At 54.9% G+C, this 19,264-nt stretch overlaps 1 protein-coding gene across 2 annotated transcripts in view; it reads right to left on the reverse strand.

Annotated features, from left to right (window-relative positions):
• Positions 1–5,251: 5,251 nt before the first annotated feature.
• Xylt1 (xylosyltransferase 1) overlaps positions 5,252–19,264 on the reverse strand; it is a 262,914-nt gene continuing 248,901 nt past the window's right edge. For both annotated transcript variants that reach the window (XM_047533540.1, XM_047533539.1), the window contains exons 10-12: positions 17,799–17,994; positions 11,598–11,931; positions 5,252–8,041 (exon numbers count right to left, since the gene is read on the reverse strand). In XM_047533540.1, the coding sequence (XP_047389496.1) occupies positions 7,719–8,041; positions 11,598–11,931; positions 17,799–17,994 (853 nt within the window). In that variant the 3' untranslated portion in view covers positions 5,252–7,718. The remainder of the gene's footprint in view (positions 8,042–11,597; positions 11,932–17,798; positions 17,995–19,264) is intronic.

Below are 19,264 nucleotides of genomic sequence, written 5' to 3' on the forward strand. Positions count from 1 at the left end.
GTTTTAATGTACAATTTCATTTGAAAGGTGTTCCCTTTAAAATAAAGAAAACACTTGCAACCATTGCCCTAATGAACTTAGACCAACCCTTACTACTACTATGCTCTGGCCACTCAGTGGAAATTGGTCTATGCACTACGTGTCCAAATTCGAAGGAAACTTAGGTCAAGTAAGTAGGTTGGGAAGAAAGAAATTCCAGCCTTCAATGAAATAGGTTTGGAAACCTCATCATTGGAGATTAAAAAAAAAAAAAAATCAAGGTTTACTTTTCAGTAACCCAAGTTTTGACAAATGTTATCCATCATGTGATGGATGTAGACAGCATCTTGGACAAATGACCCTGTGCCCCTATTATGAATTCAGAAATACGACCTCATTTGCTTGTTCATTCACTAGCATGGAGTGCCTGTCCCCTGGAATCTCCATGTTAAATGCTGGGGACAGTGCTCAGTACAGGGAACAAGAGGGCTGAGATTCTTATAGGGCTTTCAGAAGCTAGAAGCTTATACTTCCCTTGAAACCAAACCTAGGTTTTTTGTTTGTTTGTTTGTTTGTTTGTTTTGTTTGTTTTTTCTTTCTTTTTCTCTTTATTTTATTTATTTATTTATTTTAGGATTTACCTTTGAGAGAGAAGAGGAAGGTCAGGCCGGAAAGAGGTTTGGCAACTGAGTCTTCGGTCCCTTCATCTTCCCAAATATGAAGCCCTCCCACCCTCTTGCCAGAGCTGAGCTCCAGGAGGCTGCAGCTGGCCCGGCTCCCAGTCCTTTGCCCCTCTGCTTGTCCACTGAGAAGATTGCTAGCCCATCTTGCTCTGGCCACTAAAATCTTACTTGTCTGTCAGCAGGGACTTTGCCTTTAAGGACTTGGAAGGGTGAGTTAGAGGCATCATCACAACTCAGTCAGCTGGGGACACCCAATCTCTGGCCATGGCCTTCAGAAGCCTTGGAGAAACACCATCCCAAGCAACCCAGCATGGAGGAACTGGTCCTCAATGACTTGTCAGGGTCTCGTCGGGGAATTGGAAATCTTGCTTCTAGACTTGAGCACGCTGAGTGGCTTCGGGAAGATTGGATCACCCACCTGGTTCTCATACTGTCGCCTGCCTAATGGGATGGAGCTGAAATTTGGATTCTTCTAGAGGAATCCCAGCATTTCTACCTCTGGGTGGATTAGTTAAGGTAAGGTCAGCTGCTGTAACAGATGAATTCTCAGTGGCATCACAAAATGCATGTTGACTTCTTTCCATGTCACTGTCAGGTGGGGTGACTCTGGTCAGGTGGCTTTTCCTGTGCAGGGGCCCACGCTCCTCCCACATTGTGGCTCTGCCCACCCCTTTTTGTTGCCAGAATGTTCCCAAAGAGAGCAGTGGGATAGGCCCAGTCAATGAATCCACAAAATCAAGATGATCCAAAACACTGGAGCTAGCAAATGGGAAGAGATTGAGAGAAGAGGCTCTAACGTGAGGCAACTGGCACCTACATCCCCTTGGCCGGAAGTCAGTCATGTGGCTGTGTCATGTGGCACAAGGCAGCCTGGGAAATGTAGTCCAGGTGTGTGGCAAAGAGGAAAACCGTGTTTGCTGGTTAGAAGACAGCCAGGAGGGACTGCCCACCCAGAGGAGGGTGTTGCAATAATCCAGTGGGGAGACAGCTGCAGGCCTTAGGATAAGGAGCACCCACCTAGCCAGGTGTTCCCAGGAGAAGCCCAGTTGCTGCCTGGCACGCATTCAGTTGGTGTCTACTCTCGCCAGTGCCCTAGCTGGGATAATAAATTATGTAGTCATCCTAGTTGCCGTGGTACAGATGACAGAAGAGACCCTGAGGTCGCGTGAAGGTGCACAACACAGCCCCCAAGCCACACCACCAGGTTCAATAAAGACAGCATTTTTTTTTTTTTATTTTAAAATTCTGCATCTGAAAACACAGTGTGACAGAAAGCATGTATATACACCTGCAGTGTTTTTGGTATGATACAGTATTTAATACATCCACTGTTTTCTGCAAAAGATTTTGCTTTGTCAGACAGAAATGAACTCCCCTAGACAAAAAAATACAGCTAAGGCACAATTTTGTGGTTGTTTTTTTTCTGCTAAATGAAAAGACAAAAAAGGTGCAAAAAGTGGGCAGGTAATGCAACTGGTTCTGAGAATCACATTCTACCTTGAGGAAAAGCGTTCAGATGAGTAGAACTTTGATTATTGGTCAAATTTCAGATAGGTTCAATCTCTCTTAAAATACTCCTTTAAATAAATAGCAAAATATCTACATCTTTCAGTCTGTGCCAAGTGGATTCTCTTTTTTAAAACTTTATTTACAGATTCTCTTTTTTTTTTTAAAATCAATACATTACAAAATATTTTTTCTGTACAGTTTTATGCATATTATGATCTGTAACAAAATAGTTATTTTTAAAAACTATATCACCACATGTCTTTGAAAACAATGAGGGAGACAGTAATAACTTATCGCGAGGCCTCTAAAACAAATACCGAAATAAATGCTGTTGACAACTTAGTATTTCAAAAAGAAAAGGACAAAAAGACTACAAAGACGACTGAACTCAATTCCAGTGAATTTCCTAGGAAAACCCTGGGGTTGTCTTTGGCCTCCATCAGCGCTAGTGACGGAGGGAGTCAGGATGGAGCCTGAGCGGGGGAGGGGAAGATCCCTTTAGTTCTAAAGGACCATCCACGGGGGTGTGTGACGCTACCACTTTCCAGGCAGGAAGGATGCGGAGACCATGTGAGACACTCTCCTGGTTTACCCTTGATGAAGTCCATAAAGTCACCCCGTCCTGGGGGAAGGAGAGGGTTGCCGATGCGCTGAGCACCCTGCTGCTGAGGCCGGCCCCTTGCAAGAGCGGTGGATCCAGAGCGCTGCAGGAGTCAGCTGAGGCCTGCAGGAGCACCCGCGCCTTCCTTGCACCCACAGGAAACCCATGAGAACTTTCTGCTCGAAGACGACATGCGTAAGCGATTTCTGTCGCATCTGCAGACGGCAGACTGACGGCCTGGCCGTGAAGCTTCAAGATGCGCTTTCTTCTGGGACGGTGGTGGAGACTGCAGGAGAGGAGGGTGAGCTTTCCCAAAATAATTTTAAGGCCACATTTCAAAAAGGAGAAACCTAAGGCTTTTTGGGAGGATGTGGGGTTAGGAGAAGAGCGTGGAAGGAAGAGGCAGAGAGGAGAAGAGGGCGTTAGGGATGGGTGAGTTGCAGGACCCGCTGCCGGGTGGCGTCCGGGGGCAGGGGCAGTTGGAGTATGCCCAGCCAAGGGGTGAGAGGAGGCCACCTTCTCCCTGCGTGGGACTTGGCAAGAACAGAACCAAAGACAACGGGAGGGGGCGTCACAGATGGTGCAGGAAAGCCCTCCTCACATCTAAGAGGGTCCTATACAGTATCTTGTTTGCAAGGTAAAAAAAAAATAATACTTCTAAGTTAGAGAAAGAGAGAGAGAGAGACACACACACAGAGAAATAATTTGCATAGATCGTACATTCAGCTTCAGCAGATTTGGACACCTTCTTCCCCCGACCCCCAGGTAAACTTCTGAGCAGACACAGTGAGGTAGCGCCTGTGGTTGACTCACGGGCGAAGCAGGTAACTGAGGCAGAAGCAAGAGGACGCCCGTGAGCAAGCACAGCTCCATGCCAGAGGGGGCAAGATGGCGGCCCAGACTCGGGATGTGGAGAGAGACCAGCTGATTCATGCACCTCCCTCTTACCCTGGGCCCTGCCCTTGCCTTTTCTGCCTGGTCTGATGGAATCCCAGGAGGTGGGGACCCAAGGGGACAAGGACCTCGACAAGTCTACTTGGGGCAGCACTCCGGAGCTCCCAAAGGTGCTCCTTCTTCCCTTCAGCACTTCCCTTCTTCCCTTCTTCTCCTGTCTTGGGACCAGGAGAGCTGGACAGCCAGCCCTCCTCTGTGGGATGGTCTCGCTAGGAGGGGATTGACCAGCCGAGGTCCCCATTTTCTTCAGCATTCACCCCGAGCTATTCCTGTTGCTTCTCAGGGGCTGGCTCTTTCCCCCTCTTCCAGCGGGGCCAGTGTTGACCTTATTTTAAGCCACCTCCCCAGAGAGCAGAGATGGCTGCTAGCATATAAGGGGAAGGATGGATTCTTTTTTTTGACCCACATTCTGTTAAAAAAAAACCCAAAAAACAAAAAACAAGCTGACATTGAAAAATCAGATTTTCTCAGAAAAACCTGGACTTCTGGCTTCCCTTACCAAACTGGAAAGTTCCACCACCTGGCGCTTGTTTTCTGGCATGCAGTGACAGGGTGGGGTCCAGCCGCAGTGGCTCCTCCTGGTGGCCCACTGCTGGGTCTCAGTCATCTCTGTTCATGTCTGGTCCTCACTGAGCACTTGCGACCCTACCGCAGTGCCTTTGATCTGGCAGGCACTCTTGGTATGCTCAAAGCTGAACCCCTTCACAGCAGTCTCCAGTGTACCCAACCCTGCCCCCAAATGCTGCTGGGGACCTGGGGTCCCAAACCCTCCGTGAAGCTGGCCATGCAAGGTGGCTTTCTCCTGCCCCACACCTGGTGACGCCTGCTCTTCTCTATTCCGTACCTTCTAGGTAGAAAGGTCAAGGTTCACCAATGTCCTCCTTGTATCTACCTGCAAACCAGAGACCCACCCATCCAGCCCGGGCCATGGCAGGATCTGACCCTCGCGCGTGGGACTGTGTGTTCTGGCTCATCTGCTCTAAACTCCTTCTGAATTTTCAGAGTGAGACGGACCATGAGAAATGAAGCCAGGGTTCCCAATCCCACCAGGAAGGCTGTTTCCCCAGGGGAGCAAGGAGTGTTCTCAGAACAAGGGGCCTTGGGGACTGTCACCTCCACCTTGGAGACTTTCTGGTTTATGCGTGGCCTGTGAGGTGGGATTTGGGAAGCCAGCTGCCTCGGGAGCTTTATCCTGCCCCGATGTCACTGGTGGGTGCTGCTCACTCAGAGAGCTCTGGTCTACCACCTCTTCCCTGTCCTCAAGGCCGACACCCACGCCTCAGCTTCCAGAGTTTTCAGGGTCCCTGTCAGTGGCTAACCCTTAACTTCTTGCCTCAGAGAGGGTAATAGGCTCCCCAGAGACCACTGCTCATGCCCCTGAACCCTTAAGGCAGCCACACCTCAGGCTGCCTGGCCAGGGCCTCTAACAAATAAACCGTGGCCAGGCAGGTTAAAAAGCAAAAACCACAAACCAACAGAAAGACCAAAAAAAAAAAAAGGGAATCAACACTATTTTTTTTTTTTCCTGGGAAAACATCTCCTTTTTGCAAATTGTACTAGGCTTTATCTGAATTTTTTTTTTTTTAATCAAATGTTAACAGCTGCAAAATTATTCTCATGATCTCCAAACAGCGGAGACAAAAGAACACCCTGTGTGACTTCTCAGTCCCCAGAATTAGTTGCAGCGGGTGGGGAGGAAGCCCTGGGGGAGGAGGGCCAGCCGCTTGTCCAGGATGGAAAGAGTCCGGAATGTCAGTGGGCCGGGAGGGCCTGTGCTGGAGTCTGGCTCGCTCTGTATCCAGGGACCTGCCAGGGCCGAGTCCCTAAAGCCACTGATAACACTGCAGAAGAGCCCTAGCAGCTGGCCCAGGCGGGGAGGAGACCCGCCCAGGGCTTCAGCAGCCCCAGGGAAACCCTGGCCTGGGCCAGCAGCTGGGCGGAGAGAGCCCTGCGCCTGGACTGGGGGCCCTTGGAGTTTGCAGAACACCTAGAGATCCCGCCGGCTTTCTGAGAACGCGGCCGGCTTCCCAGAACCACCTTGGACAACAGCGGTCTGGACTCGCCTGGCTGGGGCCAATCGCGCCTGTCCCCTCAGGAGGAGCTTGTTTCTGCCATTGTGGCATTGAGACCATGGTTCCAGGGGCCTGGGAGTCCACCATGCCTCGCTTCCGGCCAACACTCTGGGCTCAGGCCAGGGGCAGGGCAGCTCAGGGATTCCAGCGCTCAGGGACGGACCAGCCTAACAGCTGGATGAGGAAGAGCAGACCTCGGTGGTCCCGGGCTCCCAATCCCTGCCGGGGATGCTGCTGGCCAGAGCTCTCTCACCGTGTCCAATGTCCCTGCTTCACTCTGAGGACAGGGAGGGGGTAGGCAGACCCAGAAAGACAGAAACTGAGAGAGAGAGAGACAGACCAGGGGTGGCCAGGAGGGGAGGGCCTTTCGTGAAGAGGGGTGGCTTCGTCATGAGCGCTTCATCGACAGGCGCGAAAACAGCACCTACTGACTAGTCGTTGACCAAGACACATAAATAATAAATAGCCAGTGTCCCTTCTCTGTGTTCTCCGTTGCCAACAGGACACCTGCCTTGCTGGGTGGGGAAGGGCCATGTCCCGGGAGGTCACCCAGGAGAACCGTGGACCCTTCCTGCCTACACCAGGACCAGCTCCCCGCGGGAAGAACAGGAGCGTCTTTTCCCAGGGAACCCCCGTCACTCAGGAGAGGCGGGATTTGAGGAAGAAGGAGGAGCCGGGGGAGAGGGCTCCTCAAAAGAGCTGTGTGTGTGGGTGTCCTCCAGAGGGCCCGTGCCAAGGAAACCCTTCAAGTTTCTGAGAGATCAAGCGATTTGAATAATACTGTTTAAAAACGTGTGGACACCCTTCCCACTTCAGAAACTCAACCCTCTCGTTTTTACGCTCATGTCCTGACGGGCCCCTGGGGGCGTGGACGAGGGAGGACGTGGGTGTAATCAGCGACTCTGAAATGCTTTTTCCTGCAAGGACCCTGGTCCCCCCACAGCACCAACTGTGCAGTTCACAAAGGGTTTGGGCGCCAGACCTCGGAAGGGCAGGGCGGTGGCAGGTGGGGCTGGGTATTGCTTTGCTGCCTGGCTCAGCGACCAGCTCCAAGCAATGTCCTGTGAGTTTCTTGGCCCTGGTCCCCACTGTTCCCAGGCTGAAGGGCCTAGGAGGTCACGGTCTCCATCTAGAAAAGCAACAGGTAGGACACTGGAGGCCCCTGCTCACAACATTGTTCCATTTCTGTTACCCTGTGCGGCAGCCTCGACGGAGGTGGCCTGGGCCGATGGCCGACAGGCAGTCTTGCTCCCTGGCCCTGTCACCTGACAGGCTTCCCTGCTTCTCTAGTTATCAGGGAGAACAGCTCGTGCCCGTCCCAAGCCCAACTCCCTTGGAAAGGCCTGAGACGGTGACCTCAGTGGCCAGCTGCGCTAGGGCTGGCACGGGGGTTCCCACCAAAGGAGCGGAAAGCTACGCGGAAGGGCAGCAGGAGGCCAGACCCTCCCTGTGGGCAGTGCTCGTCAAACTGCGTTTTGCAGAGCCCTTGGGTTTGGAAGGGGGGCCTTGGGAGATGTCCCGGGCAGAGGGCCGGCCTGGCACGCTGGGCCCGGGGAGGGGCCCTCCCCGCGCAGCTTCCGCCAGCGCAGCCTGGATTTCGTCTGCGCCTGAACGTCCACCTTCCAAGTGCTGAGTAAACAAAGTTCTGCTGCTCAAAATAAAGTGTGAAATCACTGGTGAGGGATGGTGCAGGTCACAGGAGGGGAGGAGAGGAACCGCGGAAGTTGGGATCCGCGGGGAGAGGCGAGACCACCCTGGGGCCCGACCCTAGCCCCAGAAGCCAGCAGGCCCTGCTCTGGCCTCCAAACCCTCCTCCTCCTCCGTCCTATGGCCGGGGGAGCCCCTGGCCAGGGTTCTGCCGCACCAGCCCCCTGGCTGCGTTCCCGTGGAGACGGCGCCGTGGCCCTCAGGGGGCCAGTGCTACCTCAGCCGGCCGTCGGGTTTGACGGCGCCCAGCTCTGACTTGGGGTCGGGGCTGAGGGAGCTCCAGGCTGTCTGGCTGCAGGTCTGCATGACCGGGCAGGCGGTGGGGCCCGTGGCACAGACGTCCATGGCGGTCCACATCCCGCCCACCAGCGAGTCCAGCCAGCCCTCCAGCGCTGCGCCCGTGGAGGCGGCGTTCCGGGCGGCCTGCTCCAGCTGGGCAGGGCTGATGGGCAGGCCGAGGACGGGGTTCAGGCTCTGGAAGCTCTGCTCCATGTAGGCACTGCGGGGGGGTCCGTGGTGCAGCTTCAATGCCTCCTCTGAAAGCCGAAGGGCACAGTGAGTTCAAGGGCCACCGACTGACACCCACCCGCTTCCTGTGTGCCTGGCCCGGTGCTCTGGGCATCAGCGATATTTAGCTCCGGTGACAGGCCCACTGCACAGGGGTCCCCACAGGCCCATTCACGCAGGGCATGGTGCCACCCCTGCAGGAAGCCCGGTCCCTCAACAGCACCAACTGGGAGTCGGCACGTATTTCTGGGTGGGTGGCCTGTCGTCCACTCGTTTGACACACGCCGTTAAGCTCCTGCTTTGTGCAAAACGTCCATTCGCTCCACACTTACTAAACATCTAGTAACTGCTGATCAGCTAGAGCTACAATAAGGGCCAGTTACTCCAGGGACCAGGCTCCATCTAGGTGGTGGAATGAGCCAGAGAGGGGATCTTACAACGGCATCCAAGAGGTCAGAGTGTCCACGGGAAAGACTGACCACAGGAGAAGGAATACACAATTAGATAAGTGAGGTCATTCCAGGCAGTGAGAAATTTCATGAAGACAGTAAACAGGGGACGGAGTCAGAGTAGACCACATCCAGCCCGTGGGCCACATCCAGCCCAAGGTGTGGTTTTATAAATAAAGTTTTATTAGAACACAGCCACACCACTTGCTTACATATCATTCATGGCTGCTTCCGTGCCACCACAGAAGAGGGGAGTGGTTGGGACAGAGACTGTTTGGCCTGAAAAGCTGAAAATATTTACCACCTACCTGGCCCTTTATGGAAAAAGTGTGCTGAGCCCCGTGTGCCTAGCCACATGGGGTGGGCGGTGGGGGACACCCCTGGGGAAGTGACTTCTGGGCGAAGTGCTGATCAACGTGCAGGAAGAGGGCACCTGAGGATTCTGGGGAAGGACTTCCGAGCAGAGGGAACAGCAAGGGCGGAACTAACTGAGCACCTTCCCCTCAGCACAGGGCCGCTGACTCTGCACAGGCCGTGCCTGGCTGCTTCCTGACAGCTCAGCGGAAGGCGCTGGTGTTTGCGCTGTCCACAGCTCCGTGCCCCTGGGCGGCACGATGTTTGAGCCGGGGTGGGATGGAGGGGAGTGTCCTTGTGATGGCTCTGTCTTGCTGAGCACCTACTATGCGCCAACCGCTCTGTGAAGTGCTTCATGTAAGAGCCCAATACTATGGTGGGTCTGCATCCTGACTGCCTGCAAACCAGGTGTGTGACTTCTGACTTTGACTTCCTTGTGCCTCAGTTTCCTCATCCATAAAATGAAGAGGGTACTATCATCTCCCTCGGCACTTCGTTTGTGAGGATCGACTACGCTGGCTCAGAGAGATGCTCAAGATGGCGCCTGACACATATTCCATGCTTGGAAAAGTCTAGCCAGGATTATTCTGTTGGGTCTGTTAAGCCATCATCCTCCCTTACACAAAACTATTTACACCATCCCAATGTACAGATGGGGAAGCTGAGGCTGCTATCATTAGACAGAGCTGGGCTGCAACCCAGGATGGGCTGAACCCCAAAGCCAAGCTTGCCATCTTGATGCTCCGCGCCAGACCTAGCACCAGCTGGAAGCTAAAGCAGTGAGTGGTTCTGCCTGTTTGTCCATCTTGGAGCCATCTTTAGAAAAGTTGGTTTGCTCATCTGTTGAATGGGGATGTGGATCCTGGAACCAACTGGACCCACAGGGCCAGTGAGGGACTCAACGAGAAGTTCATATGCTTTGCAAACAGGGAAGTAAGGTAGACACTAGAAGGACTATCGATCCCTCTAGGGCTTAAAGATGAGGAGGCGGAAAGTGTGGGGTAAAGGAGAGAACCTGGATGCTCCTGTTTTGAAGAAGTCACATTCCTGGCTTGTTTTATAGCCAATGGCAAGTTCACAGTTTTCAAACAGGGTTGGACAATGAGGCTGGTTTCACCAATCAGGTTTTGCCGTGGCCCCAATAGCTAGGATTAGAGACGCCTCCTTTAGAGACAATACGGTGCTCAGAAGACAATGCTTCCTTTTGGCTTGACGGCAGCTATCCCACCCCTGGTAAGCAGGGGAACCTGAAGCTATTTTCTTCTAATACGTGGCTCCTGAGTGGGAAGGAGGAGGCAGGAAGACCCTAGGCCACCGTCATTTCCAAAAGCAAGGAGAATACTATCTGCACTCAAAACACGCACTGACCTTGACCAACACAGACAACAATGCCATTCCTTCCATTCCCAAAGCCCCAGGAGCTGGACTCTGGGGAACTGGCGGGGAAAGAGGAGCCCGGCATGCACGGAGCATAGACTTGGTCTTGCTTCTGGCTTTGCAAAGCTTCTCTCTGGAGCAGTAGTAGGAGCCGCCATGATTAGAACCCTGGTCTGAGCCCACTTCTCTGATGCTGGCAGTCAAGGTGGGCAGTGCCAGTGCCTTCCAGGAGAACAGAGCCTAACAGTCCTTCTCAGCTTCTCTGTAAAGAGTGGGAGGTGGTGGGATGTCCACCCCGACCTGAGGCAGGACATTCCGAAGGACGGGAGCCGCTAAGCCCACTGGACACCAGGATCGCGCGGATGCCAGACCCTCAGGAAGAAGAGGTTGATGTGGGAACGCCGTTACAGCCTCGGCGCGCCATTCTTGCCTCTGTAATTAAATCTTCCCCAATTCCACCTCATCAGATTTCTTGAGATTACTGGGGACGCGTCAATAGCAAATTGCTGGTGATGAATCATTTCACAAATTGCAGCGCTCCTGCCTTGGCGCGCCCCGTCGCGAGAACGCTGTTAACACACGCGATGACCCGCAACAGGGGTCTGCTGGGGGCGGGGAAGATGACCCCTAGGTCTTCCCGGGCGGTAAGAGCTCGGTCTTTTTTAGAAATTAGAGCAGAAACCTTGGGAAAGACCAGGGCCACAGCGCGTGGCCCGGGCTCTCCGGGGTGGGGTGGATTCGGGATGGCTTCTGGGCTCATCCGGTGGCACGTCTGAGGCATGGAGGGTGCTGCCAATCACACCCTCCCCCTCCACCTCTGGGTCTGAGAACCCTTGGGGACGCCAGGAGCACAGCTGATCCACAGGGCGTGGGTCCCCACTCTGCCACCGCAGCCCGGAGCAAAGACACATGCTACACAAGCGAACGGGCGCGGCTGTGTTCGTGCAGAACTTTACAAAGAAGACCATCACGTGTGGCCGGTGGTCCTGTGTTTGCCGACCTCCGCTGACGGATTCCTTTACATATTCTGAACAGGAGCACTTTTTAAAAAAGCAGATATCTTCCACCAGTGGGTGGTTTCTGTTTTTACCGAGGGGATTATATTTTGGATGAAGAGAATTCCACAATGTTAATTACTGTTTTCTAAACAGCAAACCAGACTCGCTGAAACCTAATATCTGCCTGGGCTTATTTCCCGTCTTGCCTGAAACACGCTCAGACCTCCTGAAGTCCTCGGGGACGGGACCTAATAAATAGGTTCCGGGGAGGAAATTCCGTGGTTCTCCAGGGCAGGGAGGTGAGGGCTGTGCGTGGCGGCTACACACCCCAGGCAGGAGCAGGCTCCCCGCCAAGGAGAGGGACCTGGAAGGGACTCTCCCCCCTGCAGGGACGCTGGGACACTCACCTGGTTTGATGGGCTGCCTGTTTGAGAAGGTCAGCGGCGCGACAAGGAATTTGGTCTCTGCAACCGGCACCCAGTGGTGGAGGATTTTCACTGTCCAGACCCCGGGCCTCAGGGGCAGGTTCAGAGGGGGCTTGTAGTGTGTGAACTCGGCAGCGGACTCGATGAGGATGTCGTAGGTGGCCGCGATGACGTTGACGGGATCCACCCAGACGACGGTCACGGTCACGTTGGGCCCCTTCCCCCACTTCTGCATCCCCACTGGCTCGTCCATGGGCCCCAGGAGGCCCCCGAAGTTGCGGAACAGCCGCTCCTTGGCATCCCAGTCAGTGCCGACCTGAAACAGGAGAGTGAGTCTGCAGCCGCCCGTGTGGACCTGGGATCCTGCTGGGTGGGTTTCGTGGACCCATTTCACGGACGAGGAGACCGAGGCCCTGAGCAAGTCACCTACTCTGGGCTGCACAACTGGTCAGCAGAAGACCTGGGATCTGGGCCCTGCCTGGGGGATCCTGAGACCTGTAGTCCTCTCCCGGGGTCTCCTGTGCTGGGTACATGGAACCATTCAAGGGAAACCCCCCAACAGGCACCGAACGCCCAGGAATGAAAACCGGCTCGCGAGGCGCACTTCCCGAAGCTCGCACCCCGCCACCGCACAGGGTGGCCAGCTCCGCTCTGGCCCTGGGTTTTCTAACCTGCACGCAGCCAGTGGGCGTGCTGAGCCAGAGGGGCGGGGCCTCCGAGCCGGGAGGGCGGAGACCCGCGGGCCCTGCTCCCGCCCAGGAGCGCCAGGGGCCTTCCCAGGAAGGCCGCCTTGTTGACCTGGCGAGGCTCGGCGTGGGGTCCGGACAGCAGTTCATCCTCCGCAGCGCCTTCTGAGTCTGACCCTGAGATGGAGGTGCCCGGCGCGGCCTTTCTGCCGGCCAGCAGCTGGTGGCAGGGCTCGGACCCCCAGGTGTCCCTCTTGGCTTCTGCCTTCCACTTCTGGCACCTCCCATTTACTCTCCACCCCAAGGACAGACAGCAGTCCCACGCCTTCCACTGCTCAGCGCCCCTCGACCTCCGGCTCTGAGCTAGCCTCACCAGGGCCAGGAGGCTGGTCTGGCCTCCACCACCATCTCCCCGCCTGGCTCCCTGCTGGCCCTGCTTCAGACCCTCAAACCTACTGGGCTTATTCCCACCCCACGGTCCCCCCATGTGTCCAGCCTGCAACGCCCTCCCCTCCCCGCACAGCCGGCCCCCTAGCTCTGAGGTCCCCTCAGACCTTGCCTGACCCCCAGATCAAGCATGGCCCTCGGTCACTGTGGCTGCCTATCTGCTGAGCCTGACCCGAGAGCCACCTGGCCACTCCTCACCCCACTCCCTTGTACCAGAACCCCAATGTGAATGGCCCTCCTGTGTGACTCTGCGCTTTCCTGGTGCCTACTACTGGCTCAGCACACAGCAGGTGCTCAAGCAATGTCTGCCCAACGCAGGAGTGAACGACTTGACAAGAACGTGGACTAACCACATGGGTGGCTAACGCCGAACTTCGTTGATATTTCAAATCACATTCAATCCGGGGTTGTCTGATTTGGGGAGAAAATCATGGGGCCTCCCCCTGGAGAGGATCTGTCTGCAGACGCGCCTGTGGGCACACTGGCAGCTGCCGGGCACTAGACAAGCACTCCGTGCCTGCGTGCGCACCGGTGGAGGTGGAGGTGCGCGTGCCACTCACGGAGAAGAGATCGTGTGCGCACAGGCGCGGACTCAGGTTCCCCTGGCCTTGCCTGTGGTCACCGTCCACTCTTCACCCAGGACGTGGAGTCCATGGCTAAGACAGACGGAGGGCTGCGAGGCACGAGGTGAACATGTGGGCGCCTCCATTCCTCCCTCCAGGAAGGGAGGGTCCGTGGGCAGCTTCCTTGCGCAGAGGCACAAGGCTGGCTGTGGTCAGAAGGGCAGGGTCGGCAGGGCGGACCCGGAGGCGGCCGTCTCCTCCCCAGGCGCTGAGTGGCCCCTGCGCATTCACTCCCTCACTCAGCACAGATAAGCAAGGTGTCTCCACGCGGGGGCGGCCGCCACACACTCGGGGTCCCCAGCACGCACCTTCCTGCCAGCTTCCGTCCCACCAGAGATGACGCTTGAGCCGGGAGGAGCGGGGTGTCACTGGCACCCTCCGGAACTCCTGAGGGCCCCACCCCGTTCTGCCCTGTCTCGGACCTGTGCCTGCCCCTCCCGCTCTCCTCTGCCTGCCCTCGCCCCGCACCGTGGAGGGCTCTGGCCTCTCTCACCGGGGGCCTCAGTCTTGCCAGCCTCTGATGGCATAGGCTGCTCCCCAGGTTCCCCAGCAGCTCCATCTCCAGCATCCGGATTCTGACCCGGATGCTGCACCTGCTCAGAAGTTCCTCCCGACGACAGGCACCTGGTCAGAGCTGCCCCCCTGAGCACCGCACCAGCTGCGGGAGGCCCGCAACTTCTCTGGCCCTTCTCCAGTGCGTCTCCGCTGCTCAGAACAGCGCCAATCTACCGATGTACCGATCATCCGTCTTCTGTCCATCGATGATCTCTCACCTGTAAGTCATCTGTCCATCCTCTGTCAATCATCTATTGCTAACATCCACCTGCTAATATCTATCAATGATCTATTTCTCATCTGCACATCTCAGCTGTATGTCTAGCTTACCTATTACCTACCTACCTATCACCTGTCAATCAGTCCTATGACTGTCCATCATCTCTCCGTCTTGAACTTGAACACATGCTGAGTGGCTGGGCTTCCCCGCTCTCTATCTGACCTTCAAACAGACTGAAGGGATGACGTCACAGAACTACCTTGAGGTCACACCCGGAGGAAGGAATCTGTAATCAGCTGGGGGTCGTGGGGACCCTGTAGACCACGGTCCTTGGACTCATCACAGAAATGGAAATGAACACTTGTCTGAAATCTGAGTTTGAAAGCCAAGATAACGTGGGCAGGAGTGTTGGGGAGCAGTGGACAAAACCCCTGGGTCTTGTTTCTAGGCTGAGAAGGGGGCTGGGGTCAGTCTGAGATGGAGCCCACTATGGTCACATCTGCTGTGACCTGTGAGACCTAGTAGGCCTCAGTGTGGAAGTCCACAGCCATTTCCTGCAAAAGGATCAACTGCCCAAATTTAAACCTGTGTTCAAGTTCAGACCTAACCTGTTGTTCCCCAGCTTCCGATTCCAATCCAAAGGTCCCAATCTGGACCTTTCCAGGGCTTGCAAGACCCTGTCACCTCTTGAGACCTGGCTTCCACCATTCTCCCTCTCACTCACTGTGCCCTGGCCACACTGACCTGGCTGCCCCTCGAGTGTACCACATTCCTTCTGAGCCTCAGGGCCTTTGCACATGCTCTTCTCTCTCTTCCCTGGAATGTTCCAGATCTGCCCATCTGAGAATCTCCTTTACAGATTTCAGCTCTAAATTTCTCCTTTTTGAAAAGCCTTTTGGAATGAATCATCCTATGGGAGTGATCTCCATCCACCTCCCGTGTCCTCAGCAATCACATGGGTGAAGTCTTATTTTATCTGTGACACTTGTCATCAGCTGAACAGCTTCTCTTCTTTTATTCTCTCATTCGCTGGCTGGCTGTCCCATCAGATTGCAGTTTATGACAACGGTGGCCTCGTCTGTCTGGCTCGCTCGGTCCCTCCTGAGTCTACACACTGCTGGAGGTGGTGGGCTGAAGGACTGGACATCTTTTCTCCCAGCCAACAGCCGGGGAGCCTCATGGGCTGGAGAAATCTGAGACCGGCCTCCTGCTGTGCCCGGCCCAGTGCCAATGCCTGGGAGACTGGGCGGCCCACCAGGTGGCTCTGAAGTCCTTCTCATGCTTTGCTACCTAAGCTGTTAAAAATAAGATTAAGAGGCCCCGGGTGTGGCTCAACGGTAGAGCACCGGCCCAGCATGTGCCAGGCCCCAGGTTCTATCCCCAGTACTGCAAAAAATAAAAAATAAATAACGCTAGAAAATTTTCAAAAATACCAGATAGGACTTCATGCTGTTATCTCTGCCAGGGATCTTGGTGGCTCCTCTCCAAGGCCACCCGACCCATAGGAACCCTTGCAGATCACTAGCCGTGGAGTGGCCAACGTCATCTGTCACTGCCAGAGGGACCTAGTCATCCAACCACAGGCTGATAAACAGGGAGAGCCCAGACACCAGGCATCCATCTCTTTAATGGGACGTTAATGTCCTCCATGGGCCACAGGGGCCCCCAGCACAGAATCCGACTGGGGCAGCGTTTAATTACCCCTGACACCAGTAATTTATGGAGCGGGCCCCACGGGGGTCAAATCCAGCCAGTCCGTTTAGAGCCTCAGTTGAAAGTGCTGGCTTGACAGTAAACTCGCCCCCCCCCCCCACCCCCCCCCCCCCCCCCCCCCCCCGTGCCTGTTTGACAGGGGGCGGGGCGCAGAGGGAACGGACAGGAAGGCGCGGCCACAGCGGGCTGGACAAGGACCCGGAGGTGAGGCCCCACCCCTCACACCCCAGGCCCACAGCTCTTCACGTTCTAGACTCAGATTCTTTAACCCTGCGGCCAGACTCCTGCGACCCCTCCTGAGCCACCGCCTGACGCGGGGAGGGCGGAAATCAGGGGCTGGGTGGGTGTGGGGTCGCTCCGCCCTCCCTTCTCAGTCGGCGTCTGTAGGTGGCACGCCCTCTCCTGCCCAGGGCAGGGCACAGAGGAAGAGCGCGGGCTCTCTTGTGGACAATCAATAAGTGATCAAATCAATCAACCGGGGAGCCTTACGGGCAGATAGTAAGAGGGAAACCGTCCAACAGGGAGGTGTCAGGTGGACATCGTAGCGACTGCAGCGGGAGGAGGGGCCAGGGAGGCCTTTCTAAACGGGCGCCGTTTGCATTTAGGTCGGAATGACTGAAAAAGCAACGTGGACTCCCTGGGGGACAAGCCTGTGCCAAGCTCGAGTCCGGAGCAGTGTGGTGTGTTCAGCAAAGACACAAGAAGTGTGAGCAGGGAGGAGAGAAGAGTGAGCAGGCAGTGTGAGCTCTGGGCAAGGCTGGAGAAGAAAACAGGGCCTGGATCACAGGGGCCTTCTGGGCCTGGAGGCAGGGCTGATGTAAGGGCGGTGCTGGTCAATCCGCTTCTCCAGCCGGAAAAATAACTAACGGCTGATGCTTTTATAAGGAGGGGAGACTGCATTATGTGGACCCATATATCCATGCATCAGTCCATCCGTCCATGCCTCGACCCATCCATCCACCATCCACCATCCATCTGTGCATCCATCCATCCCATCCATCCACCCACCATCCACCCCTCCACCATCCACCCCTCCACCATCCATCCATCCACCATCCACCATCCATCTGTGCATCCATCCATCCCATCCATCCACCCACCATCCACCCTCCACCCCTCCACCCATCCATCCATCCACCATCCATCCATCCACCATCCACCCCTCCACCATCCACCATCCATCCGCCCACCATCCATCATTCATCCATCCACCCCATCCATCTACTACTATTCATCCATGCGTCCATCCATTCCATCCATCCATTCACTCATCCACCCATCAATCCACCATCCATCCATTCACTCATCCATTTATCCACCATCCATCCATCTATGCACCCCATCCATCCATTCACTATTCATCCATCCTCCATCCATCCACCCACCCATCCACTGCTACAGCCAAAGACTAATCTAGCGCTCACCTGCAGCCCCTGTGCTGGGACCTGGGGTACCACAAACACAAGTAAGCATGGGGTCTGTGACCAGAGACCTGGGATCAACTCCGAGTAGTTCCATTTCCTGGTTATGATCCAGAAAACCACTGGCTCTCCATCTGCCTTAATTCCCCAGTCTGTAGGATGTAAGGCGACTACACCCTTAGGAGGCTGGTTTGTTACTGGCGTACTATGAACACAGGTTTAGAAGAGTCCCTGGCTAAGAAGAAACATTAAGAGGAGAAATTCTACTCTAAAACACAGACCACGTTTCCTGGGTGGCCCTGTCCCCGAGGCTGACATTGTTACTCACCCTCTTCTCTTACCCTGTTTAAGACATGGGCTCCCGTGTTTGGGGCAGGAGGGTCTCACAGATGTGAGCTCCTCTTCAGGGTTCTGCCAATCCCTTCCTCCTCCCTCTCCAGCTGTGAGCCTCAGAACGGGGTGGAGCACCCAGCCGGGGGGCTGCCAAACACCCAGTGCAACAGCATCTGGCCTCTTACCTCAGAAAACTGAAGCCTCCCGAAGTCACTGGGGGGGCTCGCGATCTTGAAGACTTTCTTTGGCATCACCCACGTCTCCAGGGTCTCGAGTTTGCTCACGGCCAGATTGGTAGCATGGTGCTTGACCAGAAAGCCCTGGAAGCGGTCGGCAAGGAAGTAGAGGTGGACAGATGCCGGGTGGCCCATTGGGTAGTACCTGGAAACACAGGCAATCGTGGGCCGTTGCCCGAGGTGGGGGCGTCACAACCCCCACAGGCGGGCAGCGAGCTCGTTCCTAAAATAGACCCGTTTACACAGAGCTTACCATATTCTTTGCGCCGTCTGGAAGCTGCTTCCTCTGTTGCTATGATCTCAGTGACTATGAATAACTTTTTTGCTGAGTTATAAATGTGAAACGCGCTGACAGTAGGGAAGTACGATCAAGAAAACAAAATTACTACTTTTGATGCCTCTTCCCATAAATAACGTCAATTCAGATATTTACTGGGTCCTCGGGGGCTGGGGCTGGGAGCGACTCCGGTGTGCAAACGCTGTCTCCTGATGCGTCTCTCTGCAGCTTCCTCTCCTGTGCATCTATTTGCATAAATATTGCATCGTGGAGATCAGAACGTACAGACTGGATTCTGCTTTGGCTCCACAGGATTTCCTGAGCATTTTTCCATTTTTTTTTTTTTTTTTTAAGTCTTGAAGCCAGGGGTGTGTATGCATATCGTGTAATGTGTGCTGTACGGAATATGTATTTTAGAGTCAGTTCCCCATCCATGAATAATAAATGGTTTACATGTTTTTTATTCCTATTCCAAACAAAAATGCATTTTTTGCATCCTTGAGCAAAAAAAAAAACATGTCTTGGAACATCTCTCCTTCTCTCTCTCTCTTCATCTCCAAGGATCTCTTTATTGTCTGCTGCCTGACTTTATCAGAAACACCAGTTTAGATCCTCATTGTTCTTTGCTGCTTTAAAAATTATTGCCAATCTGAGATACAGACACAGGCAAACGCACAAGACCTGCAGAAGTCACTGGTTTTAAGTGGCATGTCTTTGATCCACTCAGGCCTGCTGGCTGGAAGGGTCAGGGAGGCTAAGCAGAGAAGCCCAGAGGAGAGGAGGGAGCAGGGAGCACAGAGGAGCCCAGCCTCTGGCGGCTCAGCTCCCAGTTCTTCCTTCCGAGTTGCAACATAAAAAGCCACGACTTCTGCAGTGTGTGAACTGCACGGCACTAAGAGGATGCTTGTGGTTTCTTAATAACAGCAGCCCACAAATCACTGTCCCCGCTCAGCTAAATGCAGGCTTCCCTCTGGTTTCGATCTGGAGTTTTAAGCCTTTATGTCCAATGATAATGGCTGGGGAAGCCGCCTTCCTGCGTTGGTGCCGCTCCTGAAATCACTGCCTTGTTACTGGGATGCCTCGGGGTTCTGCAGGAGCAGCCCACACGCGCTTCACAAGGCGGGGTGTTCACGGCTCA

The sequence above is a fragment of the Sciurus carolinensis genome, chromosome 18, assembly GCF_902686445.1.
Source record: "Sciurus carolinensis chromosome 18, mSciCar1.2, whole genome shotgun sequence".
Classification (NCBI taxonomy): Eukaryota; Metazoa; Chordata; class Mammalia; order Rodentia; family Sciuridae; genus Sciurus; species Sciurus carolinensis.